At 41.4% G+C, this 26,119-nt stretch overlaps 1 protein-coding gene across 2 annotated transcripts in view; it reads right to left on the reverse strand.

Annotated features, from left to right (window-relative positions):
- Positions 1 to 26,119, reverse strand: part of NOL4 (nucleolar protein 4) — a 389,605-nt gene that overhangs the window by 174,687 nt on the left and 188,799 nt on the right. For both annotated transcript variants that reach the window (XM_077492631.1, XM_077492630.1), the window contains exon 2: positions 9,875 to 10,024. In XM_077492631.1, the coding sequence (XP_077348757.1) occupies positions 9,875 to 10,024 (150 nt within the window). The remainder of the gene's footprint in view (positions 1 to 9,874; positions 10,025 to 26,119) is intronic.

Genomic DNA, 26,119 nt, shown 5'->3' on the forward strand with positions numbered 1-26,119 from the left:
GCAGCGATCAGAAAAATGATCGCTTAGTGACACTGGCAAAAGGGGGTGAAAGGGTTAACTAGCGGCAATCAGGGGGTTAAAAACATTATTGGGTAGTATATCGGGGTACCTAGCGCTATAAAAACCTGGCGGTGAACCTAAAAAAATAACTAGCTACCTAGCGACTGTAGCGACACTAATGCAGCGATCAGAAAAACGATCGCTTAGTGACACTGGCAAAAGGGGGTGAAAGGGTTAACTAGCGGCAATCAGGGGGTTAAAAACATTATTGGGTAGTATATCGGGGTACCTAGCGATATAAAAACCTGGCGGTGAACCTAAAAAAATAACTAGCTACCTAGCGACACATGCAGCGATCAGAAAAATGATCGCTTAGTGACACTGGCAAAAGGGGGTGAAAGGGTTAACTCTAGGGGCAATCAGGGGGTTAAATCTTTATTGGGGGGTGATAGGGGGCTACCCTGGACCTAACACTAACTGTCCTGACAGTTTTTACTGTCACAACTGACACTGAATGCATTGATCAGTAAAGAAATGATCAATGCAATCAGTGACACTGTGACTGGGGGGGGAGGGGGGGCGGGGGGGGGGATCGGGGGGCGATCGGGGGGGGGATCGGGGGGGGTTTGTGTGCCTGTGTGTACCTACATGTCAGTGTAGTGTTCGTGCAGACTTACTTTTACTCTTCTCCTCGTAGTCCGGTCAAAAAGACCGCCCCGAGGAGAATGACATCACTTCCTCCTTCCTGTGTAAACAATACACAGGGGAGGAAGCTTCTCATTGGCCAGGAGCGATCCAGAGGGGGTGGCCGAAAACCAACGGCCATCCCCTCATCACGGAGCGCTCCTGGACCGAATCGGACCGCCGTAACCAGCGGGAGGGGGTCCGATCGGACCCCCCACCCGCTGGAAGGCAATCACGTAGATGTACGTGATTATGCCTGCCTGTGCCATTGTGCTGACGTACAATGGCAATACGGCGGTCCTCAAGTGGTTAAAGTGGATGTAAACCCTCACATATACCCAGTGAAGTGAACAGCCTCAGATGATACACAGGGATGAAAGAAATCCTCCTACATGAGTTTTACATCTATATCTGCTGTCTTTAGCTTTATATTCTTTAGAACAGTCGAAGTGAATTAAAATTGAAGGCGGTCCGGTAACTAAATAATTTTTGCCAAGGTCTGAATCACAAGTCTGTGCCATGAAAGATTGTACGTATCTTCTTTCATTTTTTGACACAAGCTGTACTCTCTCTGACACTTTTCTTACTGTTTCCTCCACCCACTCTGGTAATACTATGTAAATGTCCCCAATAGTGTCCCCCCTTACATCAGGTGCCACTACCAGCGTAATTCATTACATGGGGTGCCCCCATCAGACTAACCCCATAAATCAGTTGCCACAACCAGAGTACCCCCTTATATCAGGTGTCCCCATCAGCGTGCTCCCTTAACATAATATATGCCCATTAGTATGCCCCCACTAATATACTAACATATGTGCCCATCATAGTGCCCCTTAACATACAATTTGCCCATCAGCATGCCCCTTTAACATAAAATTTTCCCATCAGCGTGCCTAAAATAAGGGGCATGCTCATGGGCACATTTCATGTTAAGGGGGCACACTGATGGGCATATATAGTTACATAGTGAGGTTGAATAAAGACACCAGTCCATCCAGTTCAACCTGAGTGAGTGTCTACAATTGTCCCTATCCCTGTACATTGCACACTCACATCGGTCCCTACCCTCAAGGAGCCCAAAATCCAAGGTCTCCATTCATATACTAGGGCCAATTTTGGACAGAAGCCAATTACCCTACCTGCATGTCTTTTGGAGTGTGGGAGGAAACCGGAGTACCTGGAGGAAACCCACACAGGGAGAACATGCAAACACCAAGCAGGTAGTGTCATGGTTGGGATTCAAACCAGCGACCCTTTTTACTGCTAGGCGAGAGTGATAACCACTACACCACTGTGCCGCCCGTCATATGTTAGTGGAGGCATGCTAATGAGTACATGTTATGTTAAGGAGGCACGCTGATGGGCACATGTTATGTTAAGGGGCACTCTGATGGACACAACTAAATCAGTGTGCCCCTTAACAAATTCTGCCCCACATAACTTCAGGGTAGGAGTCAGCACATTCGGCGCACATGACGTCATGGCCAGCCGGGAGTGGGAGCGAGAGCCGAGGTCAGGAGCAGGAAGCGGGGCGCACACACGCAATGTCACTGCCTTTTGGGCAACCCGCGGTCCCAGCAAAACAATGACTGCTACTACACTGGCGGCCTTCTGGTCTGGGCAGGAGCATTGCGCAGGCTGTGCTCATACAGCTGGCTGCCATTTAGTGATGGCTGCTTTAGAAAGTTCAGATTATGTTAGGAGATTTTCTCCTCCTGGTTAGCACTGCAGTGAGGCCTGGGCATACAGCCAAGACAGCTGATTGGAGGAAAGGCACACACCCCCTCTCCTCATAGGTAGAGACTTTCAGAACTGTCTGTTGAATAGTTCAGCACTCTGCTAATCTATTTATAGCATCCTCCCCAACACAAAACTCAGGCTGCTTTTATCTCACTTGATGGAGAACTTGTCAGGAGTTAGCAGGCTGATAACAGAAGAACGGAGCAGGAGACAGCTACGGGACATAGTGCTTTGAAGAGAGATAAGAAAACACTGCAGCTCAACTTTAAAGAAGCAGGTTTACATCCAATTCAAATCAGTATTAAACACAAAAATAAACAAATATTATTTTTCAGCTTGCCAATTCTTATCCACGTTAGCCCCGGAAGGTTTACTCCCTTCATGACCAGCCCATTTTTTTGCGATACGGCACTGCATTACTTTAACGGACAATAGCACACTTCGCGCAATGCTGTACACAAATAAAATTGATGGGGTTTTTTTCCCCCACAAATAGAGCTTTTTAGAGGTTTTTTTTTTGCTCTATAAACAAAAAAAGCCGTCAATTTTATTTAAAAAAAACAATATTTTTTTAAGCTATAAAACATATCCAATACCTTTAAAAAAAATCAAATTTCTTCATGAATTTAGGCAATATGTATTCTGCTACATATTTTTGGTAAAAAATCGCAATAAGTGTATATTGATCGATTAATTTGTGCAAAAGTTATTATAGCGTCTACAAACTAGGGGATGTTTTTATAACTGTTAAAAAAAAATTTTACTAGTAAGGGCGGCGTTCAGTGATTTTTATATTGACATTGTAGTGGACAAATCGGACCCCTAATTGACACTTTTGACACTTTTTGGGGACCAGTGCCACTAATACAGTAATCGCTGCTAAATAATATGCACTGTAACTGTACTAATGACACTGGCAGGGAAGGGGTTAACATCAGAGGCAATCTAGGAATTAAATGTGCTCCTAGAGAGTGCTTTCAAACTGTGGGGGAATGCTGTGACTGATGGAACACAGAGATCCATGTTTTTGTTTAGCAGAAACAAAAGATCTCCATCTTCCCCCCTCAAATAATGGCTGTCTGCCTTGTTTACATAGGCAGACCACCATTCTGCCTCTCCTGTGTCCAATCACATTGGAAACGGGTCACTGGCGGCACGTGTGTGCCCCAGACCCACTGCGCAAAATCATGTGCCGTATATGATTTTGTGCAGGAGGGCCTCCCTGCCGCAGTATATCTGCGTGGGGCGGTCCTTAAGTGGGTAAATATGGTAGCTGCATTATTTTATGCCGTTTTTGTCTTTATTTTGAGCTGTTGATCCAGTCAGTAGATCTGCTATTTTTAACTTCCTTTAACAGACCAAGCTGTCCAGCAAAAGTGGTAGCTACAAAGTTGAGACAGACCACTATTTTTTTTTCGATTTAAAAAAAATAAAAATAAAAAACGTTATACCGTCTCTACATATAGTGCTACAATTCACACCCTTGCAATATGTAGATTCACTGGCAGTTAATGCCTTAACCTAAAATTATATACTTATAAAAATCCATTATTTGACAAAGGGACCCCTCCAACAGAAAAAAAAAACTACAGAAAGAAAGGAAATAAAAAGAAGAGAGAAGGAGAAAAGAAAAAAAAATCTCTTTTTTTTTTCCATGGTTTCTCCACACCTAGAAAAGCACCCCCTGCCCGACACATCTCTGTGCAAAATTACAATCTTGGGCACCATGCAGACCTGCTGCCTGCCTGAAGACTTCCCTGTTTGCCCCAACCCTGCCCTCTCTGTCAGCATTGGGGTTACGTTTGCTGAAAGAGGGAGAGAAACGAGGGAGGAAAGAAACGCTCAAATACTAGTCATTACCAGTGTACAAAGGTATATTGCTTGTAAAAATAAATCACCTCTAATGTACAGTGGCCTATGTGTAGATCAGGGGTGCTCAACCTGCGGCCTGAGGGCCACACATAGCCCTTGGAGCCCTTTCATGTGGCCCTCGACCCCAAACCGGGCACACTTCTATTTTATCTTGCGGGCTTGCTGTGCTCTCTGAAAGTGCACCACACCCGGAAGATATAATAGGAGTCTATGGCAAAGCACAGCCAACTCACAGGCATTTGTAAACCACAACACATCAGTGTAAGAGCAGCTTTATAAGGGGCTCGGGACAGTAAGGGCTCGTTTACACTGTTGGATCGGGGAGAGATAAAACCACATTGTTGAGCCGTGTTTTTACCACACCCTCCCAACCATCAGTGTAGTGTGAGGGGTTGCAATGGTGACCCCACCACATGTTCCAGGGGGCCTATGCGGCCTCCCTGTCACATGTTTTACACCTAGACAGGAGGGGCTGCGTGGGCAAATACAGGAATCAGTCCTCTCCATTTTCCTCCTGCAACCGCTGAAAGACAGCTTCTCCTCCTCTCCCAAACACCTGCAGGAGCTGCAGGAGGAAAGTGTTCATTATGCTATCCAAAATAAAAATTATAAATTATGAACCATTTCATTGTGGCCCTTGAGCGGTTACCAAATCATGTTAGTGGCCCTCTCTCTTTAAAAGGTTGAGCACCCCTGGTGTAGATGATGCTGCATTTAGTAAAAGTAGCATTGCAAAACAATGTAAAAAAACTATCAGTTTAGTTTTTTACATTGTTGAATAGAGTGCAGAATTTAAAGGGTGACTTGACTGAAAAAAAGTGAGAAACACTGTGATAAAGAACAGAGTAAGGGCTCAGTTTGACACATGCTGGATGTAGCACAACAAGTTGCCCTCATGCTTGAAGCTGCCCCAGCCATGGATAGGATCTGCCCAAGAAGACTTATTCATAAGGGCAGAAAAAGTCTCATCATAAAAATATTCTAAAAGCCCTACAAACATTTTAAAGTGATGCTAAGCAAACACACTCTGCAGACCAAGCATCTGTAATGACTTGTTTGGCTGAACAAAATCCTTGTACATCAATTTAAAGACGTCTTGGTATTTCTCAGGCACAAATGACCAGAGCTCTGTGTGACAACTGACATTTTTCTCATGGATCTGAAGAAAAACTGAGCACTGGGTATGTAATTTCGATATATAGCATTGCACTTTAGAAGGTAAACCGATTTAGGGCAAAACATGCATTCCCATAGGAATATCAAACATCACTTTATCAGTAAAAAAAAATATAACAACCAGTGCAAAATCTATACTTTCTGCCAAATTTAAGGCTGAATCTTCAGGGACTGTAAGTTCTGTCTAGTCTATGAACTCTGTCTTCTGTGAGTCCCCAGATGTGGGAGTATCTCTTCCAGATCCACTGTTAAGTACTAATTATTGGAACAGGCTTTCTCGCACCAGCCCTTATTACATAAGAATAGGCTGCAGGCTCGTATCACAGGCACTCCCGCTGTTCAGGTAGAATTTCACATTGTTGGTTGTTGTTATTGGCAGATGTCCAAGCCTTTAATTATTTCCATCGGGGATTCTCACAGAAGCAAGGGTATATTCCTGGCAGACAGCAGGCTTGCAGGAGTTAGGCTGCTATTGTGAAACAGCACCTGTAGTATTTCAATAGGTGTTGCTCCACAACCCTGGGTACGATGATTTAGCTAATCTACCATGATTGAAGCACTTGATGTCCTATCAACATGATGACATCTGTTCATGTACTTGTACCATGATTTACTGATATGAAGGAAGTGAAAACTATTGTATTGGGGATGTCAAGTATAATACGTGATGCAGCAAGTTTTAAAACTGAGGCCAACAATTACTTTTTTTTTACAAATATCAGTCCAGAAAAAAATCACTCTCCTCCATGCTTGTCTGATGGGGGGAAAGCATACAAAACTGTACTGAATGAATCTGCTAAACATAGTATCAAAATATTGTATTAAATAAAGCATATCTATGCAAAAAATGTAAACACAAACTGTGTGTGTGTGTGTGTGTGTGTGTGTGTGTGTGTGTGTGTGTGTGTGTGTGTATGTATATATATATATATATATATATATATATATATATATTCCACGTTGTATTTTTATTATTCCTAGCCTCCTCCTTTTAATTTGAACAATACAGCTATAAATGTAAAAATATAAATGTATAGCTATACATGGTGCGAATTTCTTTCATGCAGAAATTTGCACAATTCCCCCATCAACACAGACAGGGAGGGGGCCATCCCCGCTAGGAGAAGACAGTGATTATTGCTAGTGGCTATAGCAGCTGCAATCAATAATTGGTTGTACCCTAGTTGATTGATTGATCAACTTAGTACATTCAACTTGCCAATTACCAGTTCGAGCCGCGTATGGCCGGCCTTAGTTTGTCGATCCCCACACATTTACTTCCCTGAATTCTGTGACATGTATTCACTATGCCTTTTGCCTACGTATGCCCTATGCCCTGTGAAAAGCACTGCTGTGTCACAGAATTTACAGAGCCTGCCTTCTGAACTACAGATGTGCTAAGAAGGAGGAGTTTCAGAATTCAGAGTCAGTACAGGAATCACTGCTTGCAGGCAGCAAAGTACCATGGGATATGTAGTCCCTAAAAATTTTAAATAAACAGCAGAGGGGAAGCTGTACAGCATGTAGGAAATCCTGGAATTTGTGGAAGAAGATGGACAGCAGACAAGCAGACAAACATCTGATGTGATGTACCACCGTCCTATCAATATCATTATTGGCGTCAGTGGGAGGAATAGTGCCCCGTCGTTTGTGTCAGTGGCAGGAATAGTGTCCCATCATTGGTGTCGGTGCAAGTAATAGTGCCCCATCATTGGTGTCAGTGGGAGGAATAGTGCCCCTTCATTGGTGTCAGTGGGAGGAACAGTGCCCTGTTGTTGATATCAGTGGGAAGAACAGTGTCCCATTGTTGATGTCAGTAACAGGAATTATGCCCCATTGTTGGTGTCAGTGGGAGGAATAGTGTCTTGCATCAGTGGGAGGAAAAGTGCCCCAAGGACAGTATAGAGGCAAACAAAGGGCTGCACCCGACACCCGGACAGCAGTTTGGGGACCACTCATTTATTTGATATTAATTATATATTTTTTCTCTGCATTCTGTACGCTGTTTATTTTTTTGAACATTAGACCAGCAACAGTGGACTAGAAACTCCTCCTGGTGATGGGCTGAGAAAGACCTGGGTCATGTGACAGTATGGTTATGAAAAGGGTACAGAATTTTTTTTTTATTAAAATAAAAACTAGGCCATTTTTCTTCATAAAAAGAATGGGTAATGTAAATTAAACAGTGTGTGTTTAGTATCACTTAACAACAAAATAGCATAATGAGAACTTCCTGACCTTCATCACCACAACAGAAGGCTGAGATATGTGGTCCTTCTGTGTAGATTTCATCTGCATCAATGGCATAGTAGAGTGTGCTTTATGTTTATGCAATTTGTTTAAAGCGGAGTTCCACCCATTTTTTTAGTTTATTAAAAGTCAGCAACTACAAAAAGTATAGCTGCTGACTTTTAAAAAACAGACACTTACCTGTCCCATGGTCCAGTGATGTGGGTGCCCGAAGCCTCGCTCCTCTCCCCCTTCTGTCCGCGGCGCCATCATAGCAACTGCGGGCCCCTGGCCGTGACAGTCTATGGCTTCATGGCCGGGCACACACTGCGCATGCGCAAGTCACGCTGCACTCTGCTATTGGCCAGGCAGGCTTCTGGGACCTGTGACATGTCCCAGAAGATCACTGGCAAGGAGGGGCCACCTAGGGCGAGAGGAGGAGTCACCTAGGCTGCCAAGAAGAGGAAGGAGGTAGTCCCACTAAGAAGAAGGGACACCCCCCCCCCCAAAAAATGACATGCCATTTGTAGCATGTCAGGGAGCGAGGAGTGCTTAAAGCGGAAGTTCCACTTTTGGGTGGAACACCGCTTTAAGAAGTTTTGTGAATTGATTTACAATTACACTCCATTTAACGCTTGAAAATTAAACCTTGAGATGCATACATGAAGCGCAGTTTGGTTTCTCACTACTTTCTTTTTAATTCAAACTTTGCTGTAGTGCACTAGCCCATCCCTTGACCCTGGAACATACTTTCACATGGGTGAAAGAAAGAGGGAGAAGGGAGGGAGAGAGAGGGGGTGAGAGAGAGAGAGAGAACAAAAGGAGAGTGAGAGGGTGAGAGAGAACAAAAGGAGAGTGAGAGAGAGAGAGAAAGGGAGGGGGAGGGGAGAGAGAGAGAGGGGAAGAGGGGTAGGGGAGAGAGAGAGACAGGGGAAGGGGGGAGAGAGTGAAGGGGGGGGTTGAGTGGAGGCAAGAGAGAGAGGGGCAGGAAAAGAGAGGGAGAGAGGAAGGGGGATGAGAAATAGAGGTAGAGAGAGAGGGGGAGAGAGGGAGAAGAGAAAGAAAAAGACGGAGAGAAAAGGGGAGGGAGAAAAAGAGAGCAGGGAGAGAGTGTGTGGGAGCGTGGGAGAGAGAGAGCGATCCCAGGGATGGGTACAGAGGGAGGGAGAGAGAGAGAGAGGGAAGGGGGGGGCAGAAAGAGAAGAGGGAGAGGGACAGAAGAGGATGGGGGAGAGAGGGAAAGAGAGAGAGAAGGAGAAGGAGAGAAGAGAGAGACATAGGGAGTGAAAAAGAGAGAGGGAGACAGAAAGAGGAAGAATGAAATGCAGATTTGCAAACAGACTCTAGGAAATCTCCTACTGACCTTCTACTGAACCTGTAATATAATTTGTGTTGTGGACGCAGCGAATTACAAAAAAAAAATATTTTTAAAGGTAAGAAGAGGTACTTTCAAAGGTAAATGCAGAAGACTTTTGGTTTTATGCAGTTTAGGTGTTTCTTGCATAATACTAGTAGCTCACTGAATGCTTTTACCTCTGGTCTACAATAAAAAAAAAAAAAAAAAGTAGTTTATTGAACATCAGAAAGCGAATAGCCTCTAAAATTTGGTTGCAGCAGGCATCCGCTCTCTTTTTCTTTATAATTTTTATTAACCACATTTAGTCCCTTGGGAATCAAGAGCTCAACCACTCACAGACAAGTATTCTAAAGAAATAAATTATCTGAATTTCAATACTAGATCCTCCCAAATTCAGCATGCAGAGGTTCTGCTTTCTTGAGAATACTTTGTATTTTGCACTATTGAGATTTTTGTCAAGAATCTACTTATGTGGTAAATCAATTCTAATCCAATGATATATGTACAGTATATACGGTACATATAGAGATCAATATGTACATATAACATTCAAAAAATAAATAAATACAGCGGCAGAACAACTAGCTGTGAAGCTTTCCCATTAATATTCACATTTGATTAAATTAATGGGTCATGCTGAGAAAGAAATAATAGTCACAAGTAAGCTTGTCAAATGTCACTTAATGCATACAAATGCAATAAACACTCAACTTGTGTTCAAAACACATATACAGAGTGATTGCTTAACCAAAGAAAAAAATGAATGAGTTGAGTTAACAAACATATGCAGTGATAAAAGGACTCGTGACTTACAGCTTTGTAGGTCCTCTTCTGCCCAGCATGCTTCCTAATCTGTTCTCCATTAGGCCCTGTCTCTACATGCATGGAATAGATGATATCGAAGAAATCTTCCACAACAGCCACTCTCCTCAGGGATAACTTCTCTTCAATACCCACTCCATCCTAAATTTGAGATAGAAAAAGAATAAGAAGGGGAGACGTGTTTATACAGCAGAACTGACTGTAACACTTGTATATACATAACATACATAGGACCATAGGACAGTACATGGCTCAAGAAAACTGGACTAACAATCATCGTATGAATATATATATATATATATATATATATATATATATATATAGAACACGGCAAGAGCAAATGCAAAGATATCCCTATGGTGCGACTCCCCTTTGACATCTAAGAAAGGCAAAAATAGTCTCCTTGCTGTGGCTCTGAAATAATGAGTTCAATTATTCTAGGATCTCCTGATGACATTCCTGCAAACCACTTATTATAAAGTCTCAAGTGGATCAAGAACATGCATGTAAATAAGTGTATCACTTATTATATGTATGGTTGGCATTAAAGCCTTTACTAGGTGTGAGACAACATTGACACCATACACCGAGTGTACTGTCCTATCATCCCCTCCATTAAACTGCTATGACACTTCCTGTAAATACTGATTATGCAGTCTGAACAGTCATATTACTGGAAACCAACTCCAGACAAAATGTCTTTGAGCTTTGGATAGAATGGAAACTTCTGGGAATGCGTCTGTGTCCCCTTTGAAATAAATGTATTAATTCGGATTTTAAATTCTGTCTATTTTCCCATATAGGAGATTTCTTGCTGATCTTTGTAACACTCGTCCCCTAGACAGAAATGTCCCTTGTGACGACACAAACAGAAGTAGGACTCATATGCAGGCTTTAAACCTGACCCTGTGTAACAGAAAAGAGAAAAAAGTTTTCGGCTTTTGAGCTTAAAGTGATTGTAAAGTCTTGAATTTTTTCTATAATAAAAAAAATAAAATAATAATAAACATGTTATACTTACCTGCTCTGTTGCAGTGGATTTGCACAGAGCAGCCTGGATCCTCCTCTTCTGGGGTCCCTCGTTTGTGCTCCTGGCCCCTCCCTCCTCTCGAGTGCCCCCACAGCAAGCCGCTTGCTATTTGGGGCAGCCGAGCCAAGTTACAGCTCCGTGTGTCCTTTCAGACCCTGCCCCTTTCTCTTCTGATTGGCTGACTGACTTTGATTGATTGTGTCTCAGCCAATCAGTGCTGAGACACAGAAGGTTTTTTATGTTAATGTATAAAATGCATTAAGATAAAAAAAACTTCTAACTTTACAACCCCTTTAGGGCCTTATGCACACTGGATATTTTTTTTTTACTCTTCTAGAAGTCAGCAGCATTTTTGCAGAAGAAACATCTGACGCTTGTAACAGTGTCTAACACTTTTACAAGCGCTTGGGTGCATTTACAGGCATCAAGCGCTTGGGCATTAATTAAATTTCATTGGCCACAATAAATAATTGGTTTTTCTCATTGAAATGAATTAACGCTCAATGATAGTATCTGAGGGTCCTTACCGGATTGGTTGGACTCCCGTATGAGCGGAGTCAACTGGACAGGCAGTCCCAGTGTCCCCGCAGAGGACTGTGGCTGCCTGTCCAGTTGATACTATCATTGAAAGGATTTGGTTCCTGCTGATCATTGCTGCTGGGGTTCACTTGCATACTGTTTCTACCTGGAGTGTTTTTTTATCAAGGACATTTGAATCACTAAGTTTTGGGTTTATTGCACATCAATCAAAAAGGACAATTTGACTGTTTGATTTTTTCTTGTTGTCATTCATTCATTCACACTGTGATTTTCACATATACTGATTAGCGCAACTTTATTTTTTATATTTAATCATGTGTAAGCAAAAATGCATTTTTTTTTATCTCCTTGCATGTGATTGGGTATTCTCTGCAAAGTTAGGCTTCCCTTAATTTACTAAGCTCTGGCGCAACTGCACTTTTCAAAGTGCACAGCCTATTTGCTTTTAGTAGATCAACCCTAAGACCCCTTTCACACCAGGGCGTTTTGCAGGCGCTATATCGTTAGAAATAGCGCCTGCAAAACGCCCTAAAGAAGCTGCACCATTGTGTGTAGTGTGAAAGCCCCGAGGGCTTTCACACTACAGCGGTGCGCTGGCAGGACGTCAGAAAAAAGTCCTGCCAGCAGCTTCTTTGGAGCGGTGAAGGAGCGGTGTGTTTACCGCTCCTCCACCGCTGCTGCCCATTGAAATCAATGGGGCAGCGCTGTAATGCCGCCGGCAAAACGCCGCTATTGCGGCGTATTGCCGGCGGTTTTAACCCTTTCGCGGCCGCTAGCGGGGGGTAAAAGTGCCCCGCTAGCGGCCGAAATGCGCCGCAAATCCGTCGCAAATATAGCGGCGTTTTACCGTTTTACCTTAATTAGTAAATTAAGGGAAGTCTAACTTTGCAGAGAATACCCAATCAAATTCAAGGAGATTAACAAAAAATGCATTTTTGTTTACATATGATTGGATGATGGAAGTCAGCAAAGCTTCTGCTCATTTACTAAACTCTGGAGCAAGTGCTCTTGCAGAGTGTAACTACACTTTGTGAAGTGCACAGTCTATTTGCCTTTAGTAAATCAACCCATAGTCTTTTAGCAGTGTTTAGTGACAGGAGGGTTTAGAGGCAGGAAAAAACCCTCTGCCAGTCCATCCAGGAGCAGCAGAGTTTGGTCAGAAAACATGATTGACGCTTGTAAACATGTCTAAATCTGTTAACGCTAGGTGTGGTTAGTGCTTGGCTTTAATAAATCAACACCTCAGGCTAACATTCAGGGGATTTTAGAGGCAGGAAGAAAAACCGCTGAATGCCCTTAGATGCAGCTGGAAAGTGTCCAGTGTGCATGAGGCCTAAGCTTATCCCTTCTTTTAAGTAAAGTGTGAAATCTGTGGGGTCACTACTTGCAACTGTACCAGCGTTTCTTCAATTTTGTTTGCTCCAGGTTTGATTAATCAGCCCAGTCCACCTTACTGTAAGCTAGGACCAGTTCCAGTGTTTCCCCATTCTCAAGTTTATTAAAGAGGTTGTAAACCTCCGAAAAAGCCTGCAGGACAAAAGCATAACGAGCTAGTATGCATTGCATACTAGCTCATTATGAAATACTTACCTTAGAAAGATGCCCTGCAGTGCCGCCCTCGCTCCGCTCCCACAGCCGACATCTTTCACCGGAGTTACTTCTGGGTTTGTGGGCTCTGGAGCTGTAATTGGCTGGAGCCACAATGACATCACTCCCGCGCATGTGCGTGGGAGCCGCCGGTCACGGTATGGGCCCTGAAGAAACGGCATCAGCGGGCCCTTTCTTCAGTGAGCATGCGCCAATGATGTCGGGAGCTGCGCATATAGTGAATATCTCCTAAATGGTGTAAGTTTAGGAAATATGTACAGTACCCACAGGTAAGCCTTATTATAGACTTTCCTGTAGGTACAAGTGGTGTAACAGAGTTTACAACCACTTTAAGGAAATTCATAAAGAGATCTTTAGAATACCATCATGCCACCATGGGACAGATGTCAATGCAGATGACAGATTACTGTACCTGTTAGAAACAGGTACATGAATTTGGAGCATTTGCCACTTGCAGAAGTGCAATGATGCCCGAATCTCCGTATTGACACTCCACCCTCAGTGCAGCTGAGCTCTCTCCCTGCTGCAGCAGCTGTCACGTTGAGGATTTTTGATGCTGGGTGTCCAGATTCTGATGGGGATTCACAGACAATAGTTTTCCATTGGGTCTGCTCCCCTTGTTATTCACAGTAGGCAGTGGGCAGATTTACAACCAATACACAGTCTGCTATTGGCTATAGAATCTGCCCACTGCCTGCTTTCAATCACGGAGAGAGTGGACCTGATGATGGACTGGTGTCTTAGCGTACTCATCAGGCTCTACCCACTATCAATGTCACTGGTAGCTAGGAGGCTGTTTAGGAGGCTCTTGGCTGTGAAGTGAACAGCCTCCTTAACATCCAGTAACAGGTGGCGGAGACAAGGAGGCAGAGGCAACATACATGCTGCCCACTAAATGGCTAACAGAGACAGGTCTGTCTCTGTACCTTAAGTTAGAAATGGTCACTTTTCATCACTTATGGAGGTAATTATTTTTGAATTTGGTGCAATAAAAGCTACACTTTGTAAAAGTGGTGCTATTAAGAACTACCTGCTGCCTGTGTCAGTAAAGCTACTAAAAGAGATAGCAGAGATTTTGGAATCTGGCACAGGCCATTTTAAAGGGCCATACCTCCAGAAAAGTGTTGTTAGGGCTTTATTGAATTCCCCCAAATATGCTCATGATGTATGCTGTCATATCGGTCTGTTCCTGGAAGGTTGTATAAAACTAGGTTAACATAAACATCTGTGCTTTCGAATATATCTGGACTGAATCAATTAAACCATTTTCTCCCAATGGTGTTATTAGGTAATTTCCTCTGTGCATTTCTCATTGCCCAGGGCATTATTAAGTTAAGTACTCTCTTGACCTTTTTATTGTGAGTTGTTTATGGACCCTATACTAAATGCACAAATGGTATCTAAATAAAATATTTATAAACAACACATTGTTTATAACTTAAGTATTTTTAAAGCCTAACACTTAAATGTGTCACTGCGCTGCATGGGTTAAAGGCTTATTTCTGCATCAGTCTTGAGGATGTCGGGCGCATTCCAACTACCAGAACATAGGGCAAAAGAGGCTGAAGGGGACCGGTCTTGCAGCACAGAGGAGCCTGGAGGAGCAGAGGATCAAATAAGTGCTTTACTTGGTCCCATAGATGTAAATGAATGTTTAACCCTTGCAGTGCAGGGGCAACCCTACTGTAAGGGAAGATTTATTTTTTCTGGAGTTCAGCTTTAAAGTAGATCTAAAGATGACATTATGGGGGGGATTTACTAAAACTGGTGCAGCTGTGCACATTAACCAATCAGCTTCTAGGTTTTACTGTCAATGCTTAAATGAAGACGCTGAAGTTAGGAGCTGATTGGTTACTGTGCACAGCTGCACCATATTCTATGTGGACCAGTTTTAGTAACCCCCCCCCCCCCCCCCCATGTGTCAAACAGCTGCTATTTTGGTATTGCAGCCTTTTAGAAATACTGTTTTCATTATCTTTTTTTGCATCTCAATGCGACTGATTGCCTGCAACCTTTCTTAGACCCTTTCTGTCTACATGCATGTACTACAACAGTAACCGTATGTTATTTCTCAGGATGGATTTGCTGATGATCACAAAAGAGGAACATGCCTGAGCACTGATTGATATACGCAGGCAAAATGGCTCTACTGGGCGAAACCCCATATGGGTATGTTGTCCCCTTTAAGAGCTGCCAGAGGGCGCGCGCCCACTGCATATGGGGGACACATTCCGCATAGCCGGAGGGTGCAATCGCCGCCGGCTACCCCCGATCATGGGCACAGGAGCCATAAACACACAAATCCCTGTTCTGTCAGAGGAGAGGAGACATATAATTTGTTCCTACTAAGTAGGAACAGTGATATGTCTCCTCCACCAGTCAGTCCTATCCCCATACAGTTAGAAACACTAACTAGTTAACACAGTTAACCCCTTGATCACTATGAAAAATGCCATAAATCTTTCCCATAGTTTGTAGACGCTCTAACCTTTGTGCAGACCAATCAATATTTGTTTATTGTGATTTTTTTTACCAAAAATATGTAGAAGAAAATATATTGGCCTAAACTGATGAAGAAATTTGTTTTTTAAAAACATTTTTTGGGGATATTTATTATAGCAAAAAGTAAAAGATATGTTTTTCAAAATTGTTGCTCTTTTTTTGTTTATAGCGCAAAAAAAAATGCAGAGGTGATCAAATACCACCAAAAGAAAGCTCTATTTGTGGGGAAAAAAGGACACAAATTTTGTTTGTGTACAGCATTGCATGACCGCGCAATTGTCAGTTAATCCGACGCAGTGCCAAATTGTAAATAGTGTTCTGGTCGGGAAGGGGGTAAAATCTTCCAGGGCTGAAGTGGTTAAGGAAAGCTGAGGCACTGAAGCATTGAAATGTGTAAAATTATTTACATTAATGTGTTAAAAATTAAATGAAATTTTGTGATTTAGGTTTACATGTGTATGAAATAGCGTTTTTTTTTCTTTCAACTTGAAGTTGGTAAACACATATTATACGTATTGTATAGTTTTGTTTCATGTCTCGTGCCTATGTGCATTGTGTTTACTCCTTTACGTGATTTTTAACAAACTGCATTCATGAACATGTAAACTGTCTTCAAAAGCAAGAAAAAGGCAGCAAGGTGGTTCAAACAAAAACCCAGTAAAGCCAGGATAATAAATGTATTGTAAGAAAGCAGTGGGTTGAGCACCATAGAAATCATTTGACTTTATCTTACTATGTGATTTCATTATTTTATACACTGTATTAAGCACAGGTTAAAAAATAAAAACACCTATGGTTAGGATATGAAGTTGTTGGTGGCCTGTTATTAGAGCCTGTCATAGTCATTTTAAAATGTATGCCATATATATAACCTTATATTACTCTCACAGTTTTATTTAGGTGTAATGTGTAATCTGCTACAAGCCACACCAATCAACAATGAGATCCCCCTTACATTGATAAAACATGAAGTTGTATGTTGTATGGTTAAATATTTGTATCATCTTCACTTTTGCACTCATAGGAATGCGGACATTTACTAAACCTGGAGTGCAAAATCTGGTGCATCTCCTCATAGAAACCAATCAGCTTCCAAGTTTTTTTGAACTAGTCAAAGTTAGAAGCTGATAGGCTACCATGCACAGTTGTACCAGATTTTGCACTCTCCAATTTTAGCAAATCAACCCCAGTAAGCCTGGTTCTATTACTATACAGCAAAGGAATTTGTTCTATCTGAGTCTAGGATGTGAATTTGTAGTAGGGGCTGAATATATTTAATTTCCAGGACACAGCTTCCAAGACAATTTTTAAATAGAGCCATATTTGCTTCTTGTAAAGCTAGCAATTACATTTTCCCTCTTTTAGATTGCTTTCAAAATATTTAATCATGCACTGCAGCAAAATTCATATTACAATTTTCCTTTTAAATTAACTCAAACAATCCAGGGAGCAATGATCATAGCACAGAAACAATAAAACCCTGTTCCTGGAGTTCTTCTTTATGAAGATCTGTTAACCATTCTCAATTAGCTGTGTAAAAGTGAGAACATGTTGCTACTATAACATAGGATAAGAATAAGATTACATACTGTATATTAAATGAAAACATAAAACTACTTTGAAAACTTTTCCGCTGCTGTACTAAACCAAACAACTCAAGCAAATTTGCAAATATACCCTTTTACATTTAGGCTGGGTTCACATCATTGCGAATCCAATTCGCAACAGCAGGAAATTTTGACTGGCTTTCTATGGAGGAGGTTTACATATTTCCGCAGCGGGTCCAGTGCAATTTGCACAAAAACATGCGTCTTTTGGTCCATTTTAAGCCCCAATTCAGCCCAAAACCTGAAACGGTGAACCAAGACGCACCAGACCCCTGCTGTGAGCTGCATGCAGCTCATATGTGGACCTAGCCTTATTCCTTTCTAGTCCTATCCTTGTAAAAGGTTAAAGAGAAAGTAAACCTCCGTCATCCCCTGTGTCTCCCCTCCCTGCCTTTCAGCTCCATGTCCGTGCCCACCCCCTCCTGCTTCTGAAATTACTGTTAATTTTTTTACAGTATGCTCTCTGTTTATTAATGTAATCTGGCCCTGTGTCGGTGGTTCATAAAAAAAAATGCAGCTCTGAAACCGGCTAGCTCTCTCCTCCTCTCCTCCTGGCTGACGTCAGTGGGGGGAATCTCGACCCTGCCCGCTGCAGCTGTCAGGCTGAGAAAGGAGAGAGGTGCGGAGACAAGTGGGCGCTGAGCAGCGCTCTGAAATCAGGTATATAGCGGTATTTTTTTTACAAGGCCCAGACACTGGGGCAGATTACATTAATAAACAAAGGATACTGTCAATTTTACAAAGTAGGTTAACAACCACTTTAAGGCTCAACTTTGGTCAGTTTATAAAGATAACGCCTGGGGGTACACCCTCCTGTATATTGTGTCTAACACTTGTCTTATATAGGGGATTTAACAAAGAGGTATACTTAATGTAATCAATAATCTTTGACCAATAAGTAAAGCTGGCTATACACTAGTAGAATTTCGCTTGTAAATTTTCATTTTAAGAATGTTTGTTCGAATTTCTAATTGTTGTGGGGTCAAATCAATGTTCGTTTCTGACCACCGTGAAAATTCAAAGGAGCAGGATGGAATGTTTTCCTGGAACAAATTCATTTTTAACAATGTATGTAGTGTTGGTTTGGGAAATTATATTCACCCAAAAATCAAATGTTAAAAGCAAACAAAATTGTTAAGTACTTTTAAAGGACATTCATCGAATGTACAAATAATTTTTGTATGATTATTATTTTGTTTGTTGCTAGCTTTTCTTTTATTAATGATTGAACAAAGTTTTCCGCATTGTGAACCAGGCTTTGATCTGCAATTTTCATACTCTTGCAGTTGTCCAGTGACTCACAGTTAAAAGGAATGCAAATAACTGTGCAGATGCCAATGCATTGTCAGTTAATAGCAGTGTATTTAGACAGGGAAATGTGCAGAGATTTACATTTTTAATACATACAACCAAACAATGCAAACTGAGTTATAATACTGTATACACTGTAGATAATGTATATTAATGTTTTTTTTTTTTTTTATGATACACTTACCAGCAATAACAGCAGAATCGTGGGCTAAGACTAAACCCTGCCTATAGCAACACCAATTTTACCATCCCTACCTTTCCTTTAACATTCTATAAGTACAATGCATGCTGTTCAATAGTGCATTTTTTCAAGCTGAACTCAAGTATACAAGTGAGAATCATCCATAAGTGGCATCACATATGTACAAAAAGAAAGCTGGTAATTATTTACAATCCAAGTTAACCCTAACCTTAAAACAGCCATTATCCTCAAACAAACTCTTGATGGTAATGGAAACTTTAACACTAACACTTAACTCTAACCTTAATTGTAACCCTGAACTCCTAGCCTAACCCTAACACTAAAAATATCTCTTCCCTTTAAATACTCCCAAAGTCCTAACCCTTATACCACTAATCCGTGACCCTAACCCTTACCTCTGAAATTAAATTAACCCCTTTAAGACACTTACTTTATCTGGTGCTGGAAGTAGAGATATGCTAAAAAGGTACCAGTGCCCATGTCTGGGGACCAAAAGTGACCAGTCCTACAAATCTACTATTTCTATCTCACCAAGTACTCAAGCAGTTGAAAATCTAATATAGTAAGTACTAATACACTTTGCCAATCCTTGAATATCGGAATCCTGCCACTTCATCTTAATACTTTTTCAAAAAATATATCGAAAAGAAGAAAGGTAAATTGAGTTAAACTGGGAGATGGACTACTATAAATAAACTTTTAGCAATGTCCGTCCTATCCAGGCTTTCAGAGAAGTCTTGTAGTGCCATAGTAACATGTTGTTAGCAGCTAATGTTGCTATAGAGATATCTCTTTGATACAGCATTGATGAGTAGGGTAAGGTGATCTATAACAACCCAGAACATTTCATTGCTTCAAACTTACCTGATTGGTAGCCCAACAAGATACAGAGAACTTGTTGCAAGGCAAATTTAATAAGAAATATGCTGTAGAGCTGCACGAGTCTGGCTAAAATGAGAATAACGATTTGTTTACTTAGAATAAAGATCACGATTCTCACAGCGTAACACCATCTTTCATATTATACAAACAAATTGGGCTAACTTTACTGTTTAGTTTTTTTTTATATTCATTAAAGTGTATTTTTTTCCAAAAATATTATGTTTGAAAGACCACTGTGCAAATACAGTGTGACATAAAATATTGGAACAACCGCCATTTTATTCTCTACGGTCTCTGCTAAGAAAAAAAAATTATATATATAATGTTTGGGGGTTCTAAATCATTTTCTAGCAAAAAATACTGATTTTAACTTGTAAGCAACAAGTATCAGAAAAAGGTTTATTCTTTAAGTAGTTAAAGTGCCCTCATCTACAGACAGATGTTCATCCCTTTGATCTAAAAGAGCAAAATGTTACAATGATAAACTTGGCATGCTGTCTGTTTTTTCTTTTTTTTTGACAGCTGTCAGCAGTGAGCAGAGAACTCTCTGCACTGAATTGAGGAAATGTTGTGTTAAGATTGCAAGGGGGGTTGAATCAAGATTGTGATTCTTTAACAATTAATCGTGCAGCTCTAGAATGCTGTATGCATACATCTATTCCTGTGTCAAAGGCAATACGGATATACAGTGCATCCGGAAAGTATTCACAGTGCTTCACTATTCCAAATTGGATAAAATTCTGAATTTTCCTTAAAATTCTACAAACAATACCCTGTAATGACAACATGGAAGAAGTTTGTTTGAAATCCTTGAAAATTTATAAAAAAAAAATAAAAAACAAAAAAAAATCACATGTACATAAGTATTTACAGCCTTTGCTCAATACTTTGTTAAAACACCTTTGGTACCAATTGCAGCCTCAAGTCTTTTTTTGGTATGATGCTACAAGCTTGGCACACCTATTTTTTGGGCATGTTCTCCCATTCTTCTTTGCAGGACCTCTCAAGGTCCATCAGGTTGCATGGGGAGCGTCGGTGCACAGCCATTTTCAGATCTCTCCAGAGATGTTCAATCGGGTTCAAGTCTGGGCCACTCAAGAACATTAACAGAGATGTCCCATAGCCACTCCTTTGTTATCTTGGCTGTGTGCTTAGTAGAGCTGCATGATTCTGGGAAAAATGAGAATCACGATTCTTTTGCTCAGAATAAAGATCACGATTCCCAAAAACATTTTTATTTTAAAGATTCTCATATATAAATATATATGGAGAGAGAGAGAGAGAGAGAGAGAGAGAGAGAGAGAGAGAGATCTATCTTTATATATGTATCTATATATATATATATATATATATATATATATATATATATATATATATATATATGTATAGAATCTCTCAGTCCTCCCTATGTCACCATGCACCACCCAATAACCGACTCAACAGGAAAAAAATAAAAATATATTTATTCTATATAGTTGTTTTTTTCTTGTTGAGTTTAACTTTGATACAGATTTTAATTTTTTTAGTTAACCATTTAAAAATGTAGATCTGTGAGTGGTGCAGCATGGTGACATAGGGAGGACTGAGATTACCCCCTCCTATGTCATGGGCTTTCTAGATATCAAGTCCAAGCAAGCAGTCATAATATATTATAAGTTGACATTTGTGTTGGAAAAATCAATTGGAGCAATGCTGGTGCGCACACTGCACAGTCACTACAGTGTTTCTCGGCCAGGGTGTCCAACGAATGTCCGACGGCTTCTCCTCCGATCCGGGCTACATCCCGGAGACACCCAAAAAATCACGGTAATCCATGCTGGAGATCGCACGTGGGGGGGGGGGGGGGGTGAATCGAGATCACAATTCTATATACGATTAATCGTGCAGCTCTAGTGCTTAGGGTTATTTTCCTGTTGGCAGATGAACCTTCATCCCACTCTGAGGTCTAGAAAACTCTGGAGCAGCTTTTCATCAAGGATGTCTCTGTACATTGCTGCATTCATCTTTCCCTCGATCCTGACTAGTCTCCCAGTTCTTGCCGCAGAAAAACATCCCCACACCATTATGCTGCCACCACCATGCTTACTGTAGTGATGGTATTGGCTAGGTGATGAGAGGTGTCTGGTTTCCTCCAGGCATGACACTTACCATTCAGGCCAAAGAGTTCAATCTTTGTTTCATCTGACCAGAGACTTTTGTTTCTCATGGTCTGAGAGTCCTTCAGGTGCTGTTTGTCTAACTCCAGGCAGGCTGTCATGTGCCTTTTACTGAGCAGTGGCTTCTGTTTGGCCACTCTACCATGCAGGCCTGATTAGTGGAGTGCTGCAGAGATGGTTGTTCTTCTGGAAGATTCTCCTCTCTCCACAGAGGACTGCTGGAGCTCTGTCAGAGTGACCATCGGGTTCTTGGTCACCTCCCTAACTAAGGCCTTTCTCCCCGAATGCTCAATCTGGCTGGGCGGCCCATTCTAGGGAGAGTCCTGGTGGTTCCAAAACTTCTTCCATTTACAGATGATGGAGGCCACTGTACTCATTTGGACCTTCAATTCTGCAGACATTTTTCTGTACCCTTCCCCATATCTGTTCCTCAATATAATCTGGTCTCGAACGTCTACAGACAATTACATGGTCCTCATGGCTTGGTTTGTGCTCTAACATGCACTGTTAAATGTGGAAGCATATATAGACAGGTGTGCGCCTTTCTAAATCCTGTTTAATCAACTGATTTTTACCACAGGTGGACTTCAATCAAGTTGTAGAGACATCTCAAGAATGATCAGTGGAAACCAGATGCATCTGAGCTCAATTTTGAGTGTCATGACAAAGGCTGTGAATACTTATATACATGTGATTTTTTATTTATTTTTTGTTCTTTATTTTCAATAGATTTGCAAAGATTTCAAACAAACTTCTTTAACCTTGTCAATATGGGATATTGTTTGTAGAATTTTGAGGAAAATAATGACTTTAATCCATTATGGAATAAGGCAGTAACATAACAAAATGTGGAAAAAGTGAAGTGCTGTGAATACTTTCTGGATGCACTGTAGCAAACCATGTGACTGCTATGAGTCTTTTTTGGATTCCTGCAACCCAGGATCACATGTTGAAAACATTTTATGAAAGCACATACCTCTATAGCAAAGATTAAGCTTATCGGTGGTGCTGGTGACGGTGCGGTGGTGGCTGGTGAGAGAACCGGCCAACCCTGCGGCCACACTGGAGGCGGCGCTACTTGGATCTTATCTGGAACTTAGAAACCTGATACACCGTGGTCCTAGATCTAACCCACACGTCACCCCATCGATGCGCACCACGCTTTTAGGAAACGGTATGGGCCAAAATCGAGAAACCTAATAGCTGGTCCCCGCACACCCCTCTGTGGGGTAACTGCCACACTTTCAATCCATCCTGGACCCCATGATATGGGCCCTCTATGGAATTAAAACGTTGGCCGACATCACCTCAATATCTGGTGTGTGTACGTTCAATGCTCTGAAGAGAGATCACGGAGTGCCTAACCCCATGCTCTTTCGGTACTTGCAACTCTGCCATGCTTACAGAGCCCAGTTCCCTACCCATATCACTTTAGTGACTAATAGGCTCAAGCATATGTTGAGCCTGGAGGAGGATATTAAACCACTGTCGGCTCTGTACTCTGACTTAGCTGGGTTGGACACCTCTAAGGTGACCCAGTTGTTGTCTAGGTGGCAGGCAGATGTACCAACCCTCGCTGGTGATGATTGGGAGGAGGGGATTCAGCAATGCCTTCCCCCCATGGTCTCGGCGAGGGACAGGTTTATCCAACTCAAGTTCATACACTGAGCATATTCCACCCCAGAACGTATAGCTAAGATCTACCCCACCAGTAACCTGCTGTGTCCCAAGGGCAATATGGAAGTGGGCTCATTCATACATGTGACCTGCTGGCACATCCAGTCCTTTTGGAAAGGGGTGCTTAAAGACATTAACTCGATTGACAATTACAGGTCCAGTGCAACCTTATACCTCTGCTCTTGGGCATAGTGGATACACTTGAAACCACACAGACAAAAAAACTATTTGTGTTTTACACAGCCTTTTACGCCAGAAAGGCGATACTTATGAACTGGAAGTACCTGACCCCCCCATCGGTGCAGCAATGGCGTTCTCTGGTAGATGCAGCTCTACCATTATATAAACTGACTAAGTTTATATAATGGTATGACTGGTTAAGGAAAGAAGTTTGGCATTGGAATAGGTTTGGAGTCAGGCAATGAATAACCAGATGGAACCCCTTGACTGCTAGTTTCACCTGTCCAGGTTCTGGGCTGGCGGGAACCGCAGAAATGGTTTACTGCCCTTCTATTTTACATCGCTGGGCACTTTTCATGTCCCACTGACAATGGGACAGTTTTTGTGCCACACTGACACTGGGGTATTTTTTCTGTCCCACTAATGCTGGAACAGTTTTCTTGTCCCACAGATGCCGGAATGTTTTTTCTTGTCCCCTAGGTTCTGGGGTGTTTTTCCCTTTCCTTGACATCAAGGCTTTTTACCTGCAACTGACACTGGGAATTTCCTACATAAGCTGGGGCATACCTTTTTAAGCCATGCCTAATATTTAGCACATTATAGTCAGACCAATTTTTTGCACTGGCCCCTCAGTCTACTTCTGCTACGTCACGGTCCAAAAAAAAAAGTTTGGCTAGCTCTGGACAAGGTCTTGTGAATCTGACTGTGCTGTCTGGTAGGGTCCCTGGATCATTACCAGCTCCCATATAGGTTTCTCCCCTGTGAATTTCTATTTAGATGCAACAGTTTCCTTTTCGTGTAGCGGTGATTCCTCTTTTCACACATTATTAAAAATAATAATAACCCTATATATATATATATATATATATATATATATATATATATATATATATATCACATTACAATATCTAACTTTTTGCTATTGAAATTGTAGAGAAAATTGCATTGTTTATCATTGCACCTAGCACGTTTTTTTCTGAAGACAGTTTGTAGTATTGCTGAATCTGTTTTCTTTATAAAAGTTTTGCCAAAACAAATTTTCCCCATAGCAGAGCTTGGTTTGGTAAACTTAGATTTATAGAAAGATCAAAGTACTGAAGGAAATCTGTCTTCAGAGAAACATAAAGGCAGTATTTTGAAAGTTCTGATCTGCCTGTCATGATGACCCTCTTGCTCCAGGAGTTATAACTTTATTCCAATTTTTCTGAACTGCATTCTTGTTCCAGGAAAGTATTAAAGTCAGACCTCTTATGCCACGTACACACGATCACAATTCTCGTCGGAAGAAGCTCTGATGGTTTTCCCGACAGAATTCCAACGGAATTCCACTCAAGCTGTCTGGCCTACACACGGTCACACCAAATTCCGATCGTTTAGAACGCGGTGACGCACAACACGTATGACGAGACTAGAAAAAGGAAGTTCAATAGCCAGTAGCCAATAGCTTCTGTCTCGTAGTTAAATCTGAGCATGCATGATTTTTGGCGTGTTGGAATTGCATACACATGATCAGAATTTCCCATAGAAAGTTTTTCCGTAGAGAAAATTGAGAACATGCTTGGATGAAATTCGGACAGCTATATTCTGATGGAGCATACATACGGTCGCATTTTCCGATGAAAAGCTCTCATCTGTCTTTTTCTGGCCGGAATTCCGATCGTGTGTACGCAGAATTAGAGTGTGCACATAATAGCCAAGGAAATAGCATTTCCAGGATGTGACCAGCAGTGAGTCCAGAGTTTTTCTCTTATGACAGATTCACTTAGAATTTTAAGCGGATTCACTTAAAAATGTAAGCGGATCTTCAGGCAAACAGCTAAAAAAATATATTAAATATAATGGTTCTGCTTAACCTGCTAAAGAATCTGTACTTTTGTTCTTTAAGTTCTGAGATTTATGCAGGTTGATTTGACCTCACGAACGATTAAAATACTCCTAAAATCAAAAATTTGGAACAAAATTCTACTAGTGTATAGACAGCTTTAGAGCTGCAGAAGTAGCAAAAGAGCTTGCCTGGATTTCATGATATACAAATAAACCCATGTCTGTTCCTATTTTAAGTTTTAAAAGTAATTTGCCTTTTTCCTTCTTAAATTATGACAACAAAATGTTCTCTCTGTGACAGTGTTCAAAGGAAAACTTAGATCAATTCAATGCACACTTCTGCAGAGATAATCCACTAACAAGACAATGTATTTCTTCAAAGAAACAATTCCAGGGGATTGCTCAATGTGTTTATTTGCAGTTGTTGTGAGCAGGAGCAAAGAATGAATAATCAGGGTTGAAAATCTATGGTTGCACCACCAGAAAGCCTTCAATGAAATTGCTGGAGCTTACATTGCTGACCCTTAGTGCAATATCTCTGATTCTGACATTAAATAGCATGCTGTGTCTTTATTTCATTCTGCAGCCTGCCTCTGATCATCATTGAAATGCCTGTCTTGCACCAATTCTTTCCCCACCGCTCAGATTAAGCAAAATGATAAATGTGCTAAATTAAATTAAAGCAGAAATATCGTATTATGGGAAGAGGACTGTACA

This window comes from Lithobates pipiens, unplaced genomic scaffold (assembly GCF_037356315.1).
Source record: "Lithobates pipiens isolate NorthernLeopardFrog02 unplaced genomic scaffold, aLitPip1_a1.2 Scaffold_19, whole genome shotgun sequence".
NCBI classification, from domain to species: domain Eukaryota; kingdom Metazoa; phylum Chordata; class Amphibia; order Anura; family Ranidae; genus Lithobates; species Lithobates pipiens.